General features: G+C 40.8%; 1 protein-coding gene across 4 annotated transcripts; it reads left to right on the forward strand.

Annotated features, from left to right (window-relative positions):
- The first annotated feature begins 1,261 nt into the window (after positions 1–1,261).
- ndufs7 (NADH:ubiquinone oxidoreductase core subunit S7) lies at positions 1,262–10,162 on the forward strand. 4 transcript variants are annotated; one of them, XM_046303400.1, is made up of 8 exons: positions 1,262–1,381; positions 2,115–2,154; positions 2,518–2,586; positions 2,672–2,792; positions 5,197–5,376; positions 5,484–5,530; positions 5,794–5,882; positions 9,922–10,162. In XM_046303400.1, the coding sequence occupies exons 1-8, from the start codon at positions 1,366–1,368 to the stop codon at positions 10,017–10,019; spliced, it is 660 nt and encodes a 219-aa protein (XP_046159356.1). In that variant the 5' UTR covers positions 1,262–1,365; the 3' UTR covers positions 10,020–10,162. The 4 variants fall into 4 exon arrangements, with proteins under 4 accessions (XP_046159356.1, XP_046159371.1, XP_046159363.1 ...); XM_046303407.1 differs by having other exon boundaries at positions 1,276–1,381; positions 2,118–2,154; XM_046303415.1 differs by lacking the exon at positions 2,518–2,586.
- Positions 10,163–12,104: the final 1,942 nt, after the last annotated feature.

The following is a 12,104-nucleotide window of genomic DNA, read 5'->3' on the forward strand; positions in this document are numbered from 1 at the left end:
ACATAGGAATTTATTTTCCCAGTTAGAAATAGTAGGTCATGCATCGAATAACTATTTTCATCAGAAAAACGAACCCTCAAATGCAATATTGCATTTTGTAAGTTGTCTGCAGGTGGCTTGTTGTGAATGCACTCAAATATCAAGTCATTATCAGATTATGTAAACTGCGTTCTAATACTCAACGTAGAAGGATTTGTCTTAATGTACAGTATATGAAAGTGATGCTATGAAAATAATAATTTCACGTTATCAAGCTCACTGTGACTGACAAATCATTGCCTATTACTGTGATTAAAAAGAGCACATGAAACATTGTTTTTCATGAGGCCTACCTGTGCACCTTCCCTTAAGCACCTCTGTTTGAACACCTCTCCTGTCCTTGATCCAAACCACATACAGCCATGTGAAAGATAGTTATTGCGAGGATGGAACATTTGTTTGACTTAAACATAAAAAAAATGTCACACCCATGTAAAATGAAGGCCTGCAAAGATTGCAGATTTACATCTAATAGCATGAGATTAAAGTAGACAAACATCAGTGATATGAAAGTATAGTTAGTGGACATTCTGAACCTTGTTTGAGGTCAGTAGGTCACATGACCAAGGAGCTATTGAAATGGTAAATTTTGAAAAATTCATGTAAAACCATGTGAGATGAAAATGGCCAAACTAAGGGGTGTGCAATGTGTAGGGCCACTGAGTGGACATTCTGAACCTTGTTTGAAGTCACTAGGTCACATGACCAAGGAGCTATTGAAATTTGAATGTAAAAAAGGTTTGTATTTTGTTTACACTCCCTAACTAATTCAACTTGGAATACAAAATGCTGCTCACATTTGCACATGTTTATTAGCTCTGGAAGGCCAATTAATGTCCAAATCGTGAAAATAAGACCTGTGCAATGTTGTGCGCAATTTTTTACAACATCATGACACTTATTTGGAGTCTGTGGCTCAAGTGGTTTGAAAGCGCGAATATCCAACTTGAAACTGTTTTTACCTCGGTTGATTAGGTTGTCTAAAGTGATCCCGGATCTGCTCTGAGCCACGTCATAACCCATGAACCACTTGCAAATGTGAAATTATTTCCCACATATTTGATATTTAAGTTCAGACCATCAATACGTTTAACTCTTACTTTAGACATTTTTCTCTCTGTGTCAACAAAAAAAATATATACTGGTAGGCCCCTATAATTAACTGCAAAATTTATTTGAATTAATCCTTGGGACGTCCCAAACCTGAACCTAACCATTTTAAATGTCAACTTCAAAGAAGTAGGGACGTCCCAAGGATCACAGATAGGACGGACCGTTCTATCACGTATCCACAGTCAGTGGAAGTCTTCTCATTTTTTGCGAAAGATGGCGGCGTTGGTGGGTGAGTGATGTTATGGCTAATATGTTCCCAAGTTACTGCGACATATCATTCTGCTAAATATCCGACTTATTTATCCCACGAACATTACTGTATTTCCTATGCCACCTGATTAATGTATTATCTAGGTTTTGCTGTCATATTATGCTTCCACCATCGGTTATAATCACTGACCTTGCTATCTAGCTAAAACTAGCTAGTTGCTATATCTGGCGTAAATCTGAACAGAAACGGCTCTGGCTAGGCTAACTAGCTAATGTTAGCTAGCTAGGGAGAACATGTTTGTTTGTAAATAGCTAACTAGCATGCGTGGAACGTTAAGTTCCTCAGTCAGACATGCAGTGTGATCAACCTCTTAGCTAATGGTCATCTAATGGCAAATACATGTTAATATTTATATAAGGAAATTCTTGATACAAGTCAGTTTGGCTAAGTGTACAACTAGCCATATCACAAACGTCTGTTTGTTATGCCACTCAAGAAATGCGCATTGACTGCCAGTCAGTGGGTTTCCACTAGTTACTACAGCCACACATGTCAATATAGCCTATTGTAATAATTCATTAAAACAAAAATTAGCTTTTTGGTCGTGATTTTGGGTTAGGCTGTGGTAACCAGTGACAACCTGTGCAGTAATGTTATCCCCCCAGTAAATTGTGTTAGCTAGAGAGTTTGGTGTGGCGTAATGATTTAATTGAATTTTAAATCTAGCTATGCTTTTTTTGTATTTTCTTAGCAGTCCCCCGCCTCGCCGCGTTTGGTAACTTTTCATCAAGGTAAGGTTGCTTTTTAAAGTTTAATCTGATATTATTTAGGAACGCTTATCTGCTGTCTCTGGCAGTCTGGTTTTAATTAATCACCTTATCAACTGTGTAATTTGTCCAAGACAGGTCTGGCATTTATTATAGTTAGCAACATGGAGGTTCTTTCTGTTATGGAATCACCAGTAGTCTACATTAAATATGTTTTCCCCATTTTGTTATAGTTTAGAGTATTGTATTTCTGTGCAGTGCCATTGTGCTTGTGTTGATGGCCAGTCAGTCAGTCAATCAATCAACTTTATTTTATAAACCTCTTTTACATCAGCAGTTATCACAGTTGTCAGTGCCAATCCAATCTTGGTATTTTTTACCACACAGACCCATTTCAGTATTTGTGATACAACAGAGGTTGCTACACCACATAGCTAAAAGCGACAATGCTACAAGGTAATGGAAATCCAGTGAACATCTGAATTTGTCAAGAACTATAAAGAAGATTTGCTCGAGTACTTAATATTCCCTTTTCCTCCAGTGTGGTTCCAGTCAGAGAGAAAAGCACAGCGGTGGCTGCTGCCAAGCCCGCTGCAGTAGCAAGCAGCAAGGGAGAATATGTCATCACTAAACTGGATGATCTGGTGAACTGGGCACGCAGAGTAAGTTACGCAGAGTAAGTTAGGGCTCCGATTGAATACCACACAATATCTCTGTTTTGCAGTGGCATATGGTACATTTTTGTATGTTTTGAGTGGCAATTTGGCTTTTATAAAACTCCAAAAGAGCACTCTCTCCATCCTTTATATTTTTGTAAATGTTTTTCTCCCCAATTTCGTGGTATCAAATTGGTAGTTATTCTTGTCTCATCGCTGCAACTCCTGTATGGACCGTTTGTCCTCCGAAAACCAGCCATGCCGCACTGCTTCTTGACACTGCCCACTTAACCCGGAAGCCAGTCGCAGAAATGTATTGGAGGAAATGCAGTATACCTGGCGACCATATCAGCGTGCACTGCCTGGCTCGCCACAGGAATCGCTAGTGCGTGATGGGACAAGGACATCCCTGCTGGCAAACCCTTCCCTGGATAACGCTGGGCTAATTGTGAGCTGCCCCATGGGTCTCCCGGTTGTGGCCGGCTGCGACGGAGCCTGGACAAACCCAGAATATTTAGTGGCACAGCTAGCACTGCTATGTAGTGCCTTAGACTACTGCGCCACTCGTGAGGCCCATCCCATCCTTCTTTACTTCTCTTTGTAATCTACTAAACATACAGTATGTGGCCAGCTGGTTGTCAGTCAAGGAACTGTCAAAATGATTAAACTAACTACAGAGGGAAGCGTAGTCTGGTCTCATTTTTCTATATTGAGTCTCCTTTGCTGGGGGAAAATTAAGAAGTTGTCTCTGACTCTCATAATTCGAGGGTAATACGTCAAATTCCAGCCAAAGCCTTCACAAATAATACTTTTTTTGGGGGGTGGTCATTCCTCTAAACCAGGTATTCCCAAACTGGGGCAATAATAAATAAAAAATCATAGTAATAATTCTTCACATTTTCCAAACAGTACATTTTATATTTTCTAACGGGGCTATATTTGGATTTTTTTCTCTTTTCTTGCCAGAGTAGATTTGTTTCATTGCCAAAAAATAAAATAAAACCAGTGAACTAGTGTTGTGAAATAACAACACAATGTCAAATACAGGTAGCCTAGTCAAATAATTAACATCCAATCACATTAACTGTTTCTCTCTCGCGGGAAACCTTCACTTGCGTAGACATTTAAACAAAACATGACAATTTGAAAAATAAGCCACAGGAGTTTTTTGAGCGAGAATAAAGACGAACTCGTGTATTTTCTTCATTATGCAATGATATGGGCAGTGGCCATGTAACGCTTTTACAACATGCGTGTAGGAGTATACTGGTTATGCATAATGATGAGTTTCTCACATGACTGGCCTAGCTGGGTGATGTTTATTCTCAGCTGAATGATCTGAATCTAGGATTACACTGACTCTCCGCAACTATATTCAATCAGCCGGACAAAATTGAGGCTATGATTAAGAAGTTGGAGCTCTTTTCTGTCTGCATTCACAAGGACAACACGCAGGTCTTTCCATCATTGTATGAATCTTTTTTTTTTGTGTGCAAATGAATTCAAGCTTATGGACAATGTCAAATGTGATATAGCGAAGCACCTGACTGAGTGAGCTGGGTGCGCAATTACACAGGTGCTTTCCCGAAACGGACGACACAAACGACTGGATTCGTTATCCCTTTTATGCCCTACCTCCAATCCACGTACCAATATCTGAACAAGAGAGCCTCACTGAAATTGCAACATGCGATTCTGTGAAAATGTAATCAGAAACCACTGCCAGATTTCTGGATTGGGCTGCGCTCAGTTTCTTGACTTGGAAAGTCGCGCTAAGACACTGATGCTCTTTGCAACCACGTACCTATGTGAGAGTGGATTCTCGTCCCTCACTGGCATGACAACTAAATACAGGCACAGACTGTGTGGAAAATGATTTAAGACTGAGAATCTCTCTCAATATAACCCAACATTGCAGAATTTTGAGCATCCCTTCAAGCACAACCTTCTCATTTACCTGTGGTGAGTTATTCTCAATTTTTGATGAACTAATAAGGTTTTATACATAAGATGGCTAAATAAAGCAACATTATTGATTTTATTATTATTTGTGCCCTGGTCCTATAAGAGCTCTTCGTCACTCCCCACGAGCCGGGTTGTGACTACAACTCTCACTCATTCTTATGTTTAACTGTATCATATAATGTGTGGCAGGCTTACAATGATGGCAAAAAAACAACATTTGAGTGTGCTGGAGATACGCAGCTAGAGGTTGAATGTTTGAAGGGGTACGGGACTATAACAAGTTTACTTTCTCTAAATATTATTCCTTGACCTTTTCACCTTTCTCAAGATGAGTTGAGGATTGTTAGGAAGAGTTAGGGAAAAACATTGACTGACTGAATGATCTTTGTTCAGTTAGGTCAACAAAACAATCGATCTAATCTGTTTTTGTGGATTTCTACATTAGAGCTCCCTGTGGCCCATGACCTTTGGCCTAGCATGCTGTGCGGTTGAGATGATGCACATGGCGGCTCCTCGATACGACATGGACCGGTTCGGAGTGGTGTTTAGAGCCAGCCCCAGACAGGCCGACGTCATGATTGTGGCAGGCACCTTGACCAACAAGATGGCCCCAGCTCTGCGCAAGGTATTTGACTGAAGAACATGTTTCTTTGGAGAAAAGAGTTCTGCATTTGCTTGAAATCAGCTTAGTCTTTTATTGACTATGAATTCAACATGCTTATTTTCCCATAGGTTTATGACCAGATGCCTGAGCCAAGATATGTCATTTCCATGGGCAGGTAAAGTTTTGTCCTAATATTAGGTTCAAGCAGAAAGATGTTAGTGGTTGTCTAGTTTGAAATGAATCACATAATGTCCTTGTAACTTTTTCATTTAAGAATGCCTGATTGTTTAATGTAAAGATTACTGCCAACTGATTGGGATTTAATTCTCCAAACTGTTTTAGCATTACACACAGTGCTTTTACAGTGTCTGTTGATGTTTTTCATATTACACTGTAACTCAACTAACAGCTGCATCTTATTACTCTGTCCTTATTAAGCTGTGCCAATGGGGGTGGCTACTACCACTACTCTTACGCCGTGGTCCGAGGGTGTGACCGCATCGTACCAGTGGACATATACGTTCCAGGTATGTATCATTCTGTTATTTGTATTTTATTTTTTTACTCTTATAAAACAATTTGTTTTGGCCCTAATATACAGTGCCTTCAGAAAGTATTCACACCGCTTGACTTAATTCCACTTTTTGTTGTTACAGCCTGAATTTAAAATGGATTACATTTAGATTTTGTCACTGATCTACACATAATACTCCGTCAGTGGAATTAGAAATGTTTACAAATGAATTCAAATGTGAAGTATTCAACCATTTTGTTATGGCAAGCTTAAATAATTTAAGGAGTAAAAATGTACTTAAGTCTCATAAGATGCATGAACTCACTTTGTGCAATAAGTGTTTAACAGGATTTTAAATTGGGTAGTCAATCTCTGTACCCCACACATACAATTATCTGCAAGGTCCCTCAGTCTAGCAGTGAATTTGAAACACAGATTCAACCACAAAGACCAGGGAGGTTTTCCAATGGTTTGGATAAAAGGGCCACCAATTGGTAGACGGGTTTAAAAAAGGGGGGGAGGGGCAGACATTGAATATCTCTTTGATCATGGTGCAGTTATTAATTGCAATTTGGATGGTGTCACACAAAGATACTGGCGCCCTTCCTAAATCAGTTGCCGGAGAGGAAGGAAACATCTCAGGCATTTCATCCTGAAAAAAATTGATTTTAGAACAGCTAGTTTAATGGCTGTGATGGGAGATGACTGAGGATGGATCAACATTGTAGTTTCTCCACAATACTAACATAAATGGCAGGGTGAAAGGAAGGATGCCTGTACAAAATACAAATATGCCAAAACATGTATCGTGTTTGCATTAAGGTACTAAAGTAATACTGCAAAATGTGACAAATAAATGAACTGTTTGTCCTGAATACAAAAGTGTTTTCGTTGGGCAAATCTAGCACAACACATCACTGAGTACCACTCTTCATATATTCAAGAATGGTGTTGGCTGCTTCATGTTATGGATATGCTTGTCATCTGCAAGGATTAGGGAGTTTTAGGAGAAAAATGAACAGAATAGAGCTAAGCACAGGCAAAATCCTGAACTTGGTTCAGTCTGCTTTCCAACAGACACTGGGAGATAAATGCAGGCAAACGTAAATCTGTTTTACCTCATTTCTACCAGCATGTCACATGCAACCAGAGGAAATATTACTCTAGACCAACTTTACTCCACACTCATACAAAGCTCTCCCTCGCCCTCCGTTTGGAAAATCTGACCATTATTCTATCCTCCTGATTCCTGCTTACAAGCAAAAACTAAAGCAGGCAGTACCAGTGACTCGCTCAATATGGAAGTGGTCAGATGAAGCGGATGCAACGCTACATGACTGTTTTGCTAGCACAGACCGGAATATTTTCTGGGATTCATGCAATTACATTGAAGAGTATACCATCTCAGTCACCGGCTTCATCAATAAATGCATCGACGATGTCGTCCCCACAGTGATCACACGTACATATCCCAACTAGGAGCCACAGATTACAGGCAACATCCTCACTGAGCTAAAGGCTGGAGCTGCCTATTTCAAGGAACTGGACACTAATCCAAACGCTTATAAAAAATCCCACTATGCCCTCATATCGAACCATCAAACAGACAAAGCATCAATACAGGACTGAGATTGAATCCTACTACCCCCGGCTCTGACGCTCGTCGGATGTGGCAGGGCTTGCACTACTATTATAAACTACAAAGGGAAGCACAGCCGCGAGCTGCCCAGTGACGCTAGCTTACCAGACGGGCTAAATGCCTCTTATGCTCGCTTCGAGGAAAGCAACATGGAAGCATGCATGAAAGGACCAGCTGTTCCGGACAACTGTGATCATGCTGTCCGTAGCCAATGTGAGCAAGACCTTTTAAACAGGTCAACATTCACAAGGTCGCGGGGCCTGACGGATTACCAGGATGTGTACCAAGAGCATGAGCGGTCCAACTGGCAAGTGTCTTCACTGATGTTTTCAACCTCTCCCTGACTGAGTCTGTAATACATTGGTGGTCTGCTTAAAATCTATGTCCCTGTGCCCAAGGAAGCGAAGGTAACCTGCCTAAATTACTACCGCCCCGTAGCACTCATGTCGGTAGCCATGAAGTGCTTTGGAAGGCTGGTCATGGCTCACATCAACACCGTTATTCCAGAAACCCTAGACCCACTCCAATTTGCATACCACACCAACAGATCCACCGATGATGCAATCGCACTCCACACTGCCCTTTCCCACCGGTACAAAAGGAACACCTATGTGAGAATTCTATTCATTGACTACAGCTCATCGTTCAACACCATAGTGCCAACAAACCTCATCACTAGGCTAAGGACCCTGGGACTAAACACCTCCCTCTGCAACTGGATCAGGACTTCTTGACAGGCTGCCCCCAGGTGGTAAGGATAGGCAACAACACATCTGCCACACTGATCCTCAACACCGGGGCTCCTCAGGGGTGTGTGCTTAATCCCATCCTGTACTTCCTGTTCACCCACGACTGTGTGGCCAAGCATGAATCCAACACCATTTTTAAGTTTGCCTGATCAACGATGAGGCGGCCTATAGGGAGGAGGTCCGATGCCTGGCAGTGTGATCCCAGGACAACAACTTCTCCCTCAACGTGAGCAAGACAAAGGAGCTGATTGTGGACTACAGGAAAAGATGGGCCGAACATGCCCCAATTCACATCTATATGGCTGTAGTGGAGCCGGTCGAGAGTTTCATGTTCCTTGGTGTCCCCATCACCAACAAACTATCATGGTCCAAACACACCAAGACAGTCGTGAAGAGGGCACGACAAAGCCTATTCCCCCTCAGGAGACAAAAGATTTGGCTTGGGTCCCCGGGTTCTCAAAGTTATACAGCTGCACCATCGGGAGCATCCTGACCGGTTGCTTCACCGCCTGGTATGGCAACTGTTCTACAGAAGGTAGTGCGTACAGTCCAGTACATAACTGGGGCCAAGCTTCCTGCCATCCAGGCCCTATATACTGGGCAGTGTCAGAGGATGGCCCAAAAAATTATCAGACTCCAGTCACCCAAGTCATAGACTGTTCTCTCTGCTACCGCACGGCAAGCGGTACCGGAGCGCCAAGTCAAGGTCCAAAAGGCTTCTTAACAGCTTCTACCCCTCCCAAGCCATAAGATTGAACAATTAATCAAATAGCCATCTGGATCATTTACATTGACCCCACCCCCCCTTTGTTTTTACACTCCTGCTACTCTCTGTTTATCTATTTATAGTCACTTTTCCCCTACCTACATGTACAAATGACCTTGACGAACCTGTACCCCCACATATTGACTCTGTACTGGTACCACCTGTATCTAGCCTTGTTATTTTATTGTTTTAGTTTTTATTCTTAAAAAAAACTTTTTCGTTTGTTTAAACTCTTTCTTGAACTGCATTGTTAAGGGCTTGTAAGTAAGCATTTAATGGTAAGGTCTAATTACACCTGTTGTAAATCAAATGTTAATTTGATTTGAAATTCAACTTTCAGCAGGGCAATTACCTAAAACACAAGGCCAAATATACACTGGAGTTTCTTAACAAGATGACATTGAATTTTCCTGCGTGGCCTAGTTACATTTTTTTTAACCTAAATCTGTCAGGACATGAAAATGGCTGTCTAGCATTGATCAGCAACCAACATGAGCGCTTGAAGAGTTTAAAAAAGAATAATGGGAAAAAAAATTACAATCCAGGTGTGCAAAGTTCTTAGACTTACCCAGAAAGACTCAAAGCTGTAATTGCTGCCGCAAGTGATTCTGACATACTTATCCAATCAAGATATGTTTTATTTTCCATAAAAATAAAAACATTGTTTTACTTCCACTTTGACATTGGTGTAGATCGTTGACAAAAAATTACAAATCAATCCAATTTTGTAACACAACAAAATGTGGAAAAAGTCCAGGGGTGTGAATAGTTTCTGAAGGGACTGCAATGTGGAAAAGAAACAAATTACAATAATACCTCTGAAGATCATCTTATTTACCATTTTATTTTTATAGAAAACATTTGACTCTAAGTGACTGTTTTACTTGTCCTCCCATAGGCTGCCCACCCACAGCAGAGGCCCTTCTCTACGGGACGCTACAGTTGCAAAAGAAAATAAAGAGAGAGAAGAAAATGAGGATTTGGTATCGGAAGTGAAATTACGTACGTCTGGATTTTTGTAGATGTTGTATTTATTGGTGGTCTGATCAGCCAGTAAACCGGTTGGCAATATCCTCAGGAATCACTCTGGGTTGAGCTCTGGCTCCTCTCTGTAGAAACAATAAAGGAATTTCTTGTCATTTGTATCACTGTTCTTAGCCTTGCACAGATTATGATACTTGCAGGGATATAAATACATTTAGCAATAATCATTTTAACTGAGCATTTTAAACATTTATGGTCATTACTATGTAGATGGAAGGTCACCTTAGGTTTCTTTAGTAGTCCATTAGTTTTTGTAATGTATGTTGGTGTACTTCTTTGTTTGAAGACTTTCTGTGTGTATATACTGAACCAGTAGATGGTGCATTTGGCACCCCAAACAATTCTGAGTTTAGACATTTACTTCTATTCGCTCTTGGTCTACCAAAGAGAGAGTAGTACCTTTTTGAAATATTCCTAAATGTTTCCTTTCTTCCTTGAAGTAATCACTGACCTGACATTGAATTGGTGTAAGCATGCTTTCCTTTTGCAGTGCTTTGACCAATTATGTCATCAGTGTTTACTTAGAGTAAATGAGGATGGATAGAATTTACAAGTATTGTCTCAGGGACAGTCTTTGGTTCTACTCACCAACACTCAATCCCAAATGGACCCCGGCCCTGTATTTCAATTGTGTACATTTTAGACAATTGGAAGGTAGCAATAGGGGTGCTATCCTATCAGGAAGCAGGGTGTAGCTGTTCATATTTTATAGGAAAGTTAAACGGTTTACACCTATAACATTTTATTTGCACAAAGATGCTCCCTTTGGATGTAATTTATAGTGACAAATCACACGATCTACATTTAAAAATATATATAAATCACCCTCTAATTCTGCAAGAAATGTAGCATGCATCATAAATACAATTTGTATTTTCTCAGTGTTTTCAGTAACTCCTCTCACCAGGCTTAAGGATTTGTGACCCAATAGTAAATGTGTATAGATTTGAGTTAAATTCTTGTGAGAGATATGCTATGATGGTTGGCCAATATTCAAAGGTCCTACTGTTCTCAATTTTCTGTTTAAAAAAAACTTCATAGTTTGGGGTAAGATATGACTAACACTTATCTACCAGCTGCAATGAGATCAGCACTGTGCCATGATGACAACTTCTCAATTAATGATTAACAAGTTCTAACTATTTTTTATTTAACCTTTTATTTAACCAGGCAGGCTAGTTGAGAACAAGTTCTCATTTGCAACTGCGACCTGGCCAAGATAAAGCATAGCAGTATGAACAGACAACACAGTTACACATGGAGTAAACGGTTAACAAGTCAATAACACAGTAGGGGAAAGAGTCTATATACATTGTGTGCAAAAGGCATGAGAAGGTAGGTGAATAATTACAATTTTGCAGATTAACACTGGAGTGATAAATGATCAGATGGTCATGTACAGGTAGAGATATTGGTGTGCAAAAGAGCAGAAAAGTAAATAAATAAAAACAGTATGGGGATGAGGTAGGTAAAAATGGGTGGGCTATTTACCAATAGATTATGTACAGCTGCAGCGATCGGTTAGCTGCTCAGATAGCAGATGTTTGAAGTTGGTGAGGGAGATAAAAGTCTCCAACTTCAGCGATTTTTGCAATTCGTTCCAGTCACAGGCAGCAGAGAGGTGGCCAAATGAGGTGTTGGCTTTAGGGATGATCAGTGAGATACACCTGCTTGAGCGCGTGCTACGGATGGGTGTTGCCATCGTGACCAGTGAACTGAGATAAGGCGGAGCTTTACCTAGCATGGACTTGTAGATGACCTGGAGCCAGTGGGTCTGGCGACGAATATGTAGCGAGGGCCAGCCGACTAGAGCATACAAGTCGCAGTGGTGGGTGGTATAAGGTGCTTTAGTGACAAAACGGATGGCACTGTGATAAACTGCATCCAGTTTGCTGAGTAGAGTGTTGGAAGCAATTTTGTAGATGACATCGCCGAAGTCGAGGATCGGTAGGATAGTCAGTTTTACTAGGGTAAGTTTGGCGGCATGAGTGAAGGAGGCTTTGTTGCGGAATAGAAAGCCGACTCTTGATTTGATTT

This window comes from Oncorhynchus gorbuscha, linkage group LG02 (assembly GCF_021184085.1).
Source record: "Oncorhynchus gorbuscha isolate QuinsamMale2020 ecotype Even-year linkage group LG02, OgorEven_v1.0, whole genome shotgun sequence".
Taxonomy (NCBI): domain Eukaryota; kingdom Metazoa; phylum Chordata; class Actinopteri; order Salmoniformes; family Salmonidae; genus Oncorhynchus; species Oncorhynchus gorbuscha.

Excerpts from the sequence above, each read along its gene's own strand:
- ndufs7 (XM_046303400.1), top strand. Across the intron at positions 2,587-2,671 it reads AAAAGCGACAATGCTACAAG|TGTGGTTCCAGTCAGAGAGA; the intron begins GTAATGGAAATC and ends CTTTTCCTCCAG. Across the intron at positions 5,883-9,921 it reads AGTGGACATATACGTTCCAG|GCTGCCCACCCACAGCAGAG; the intron begins GTATGTATCATT and ends GTCCTCCCATAG.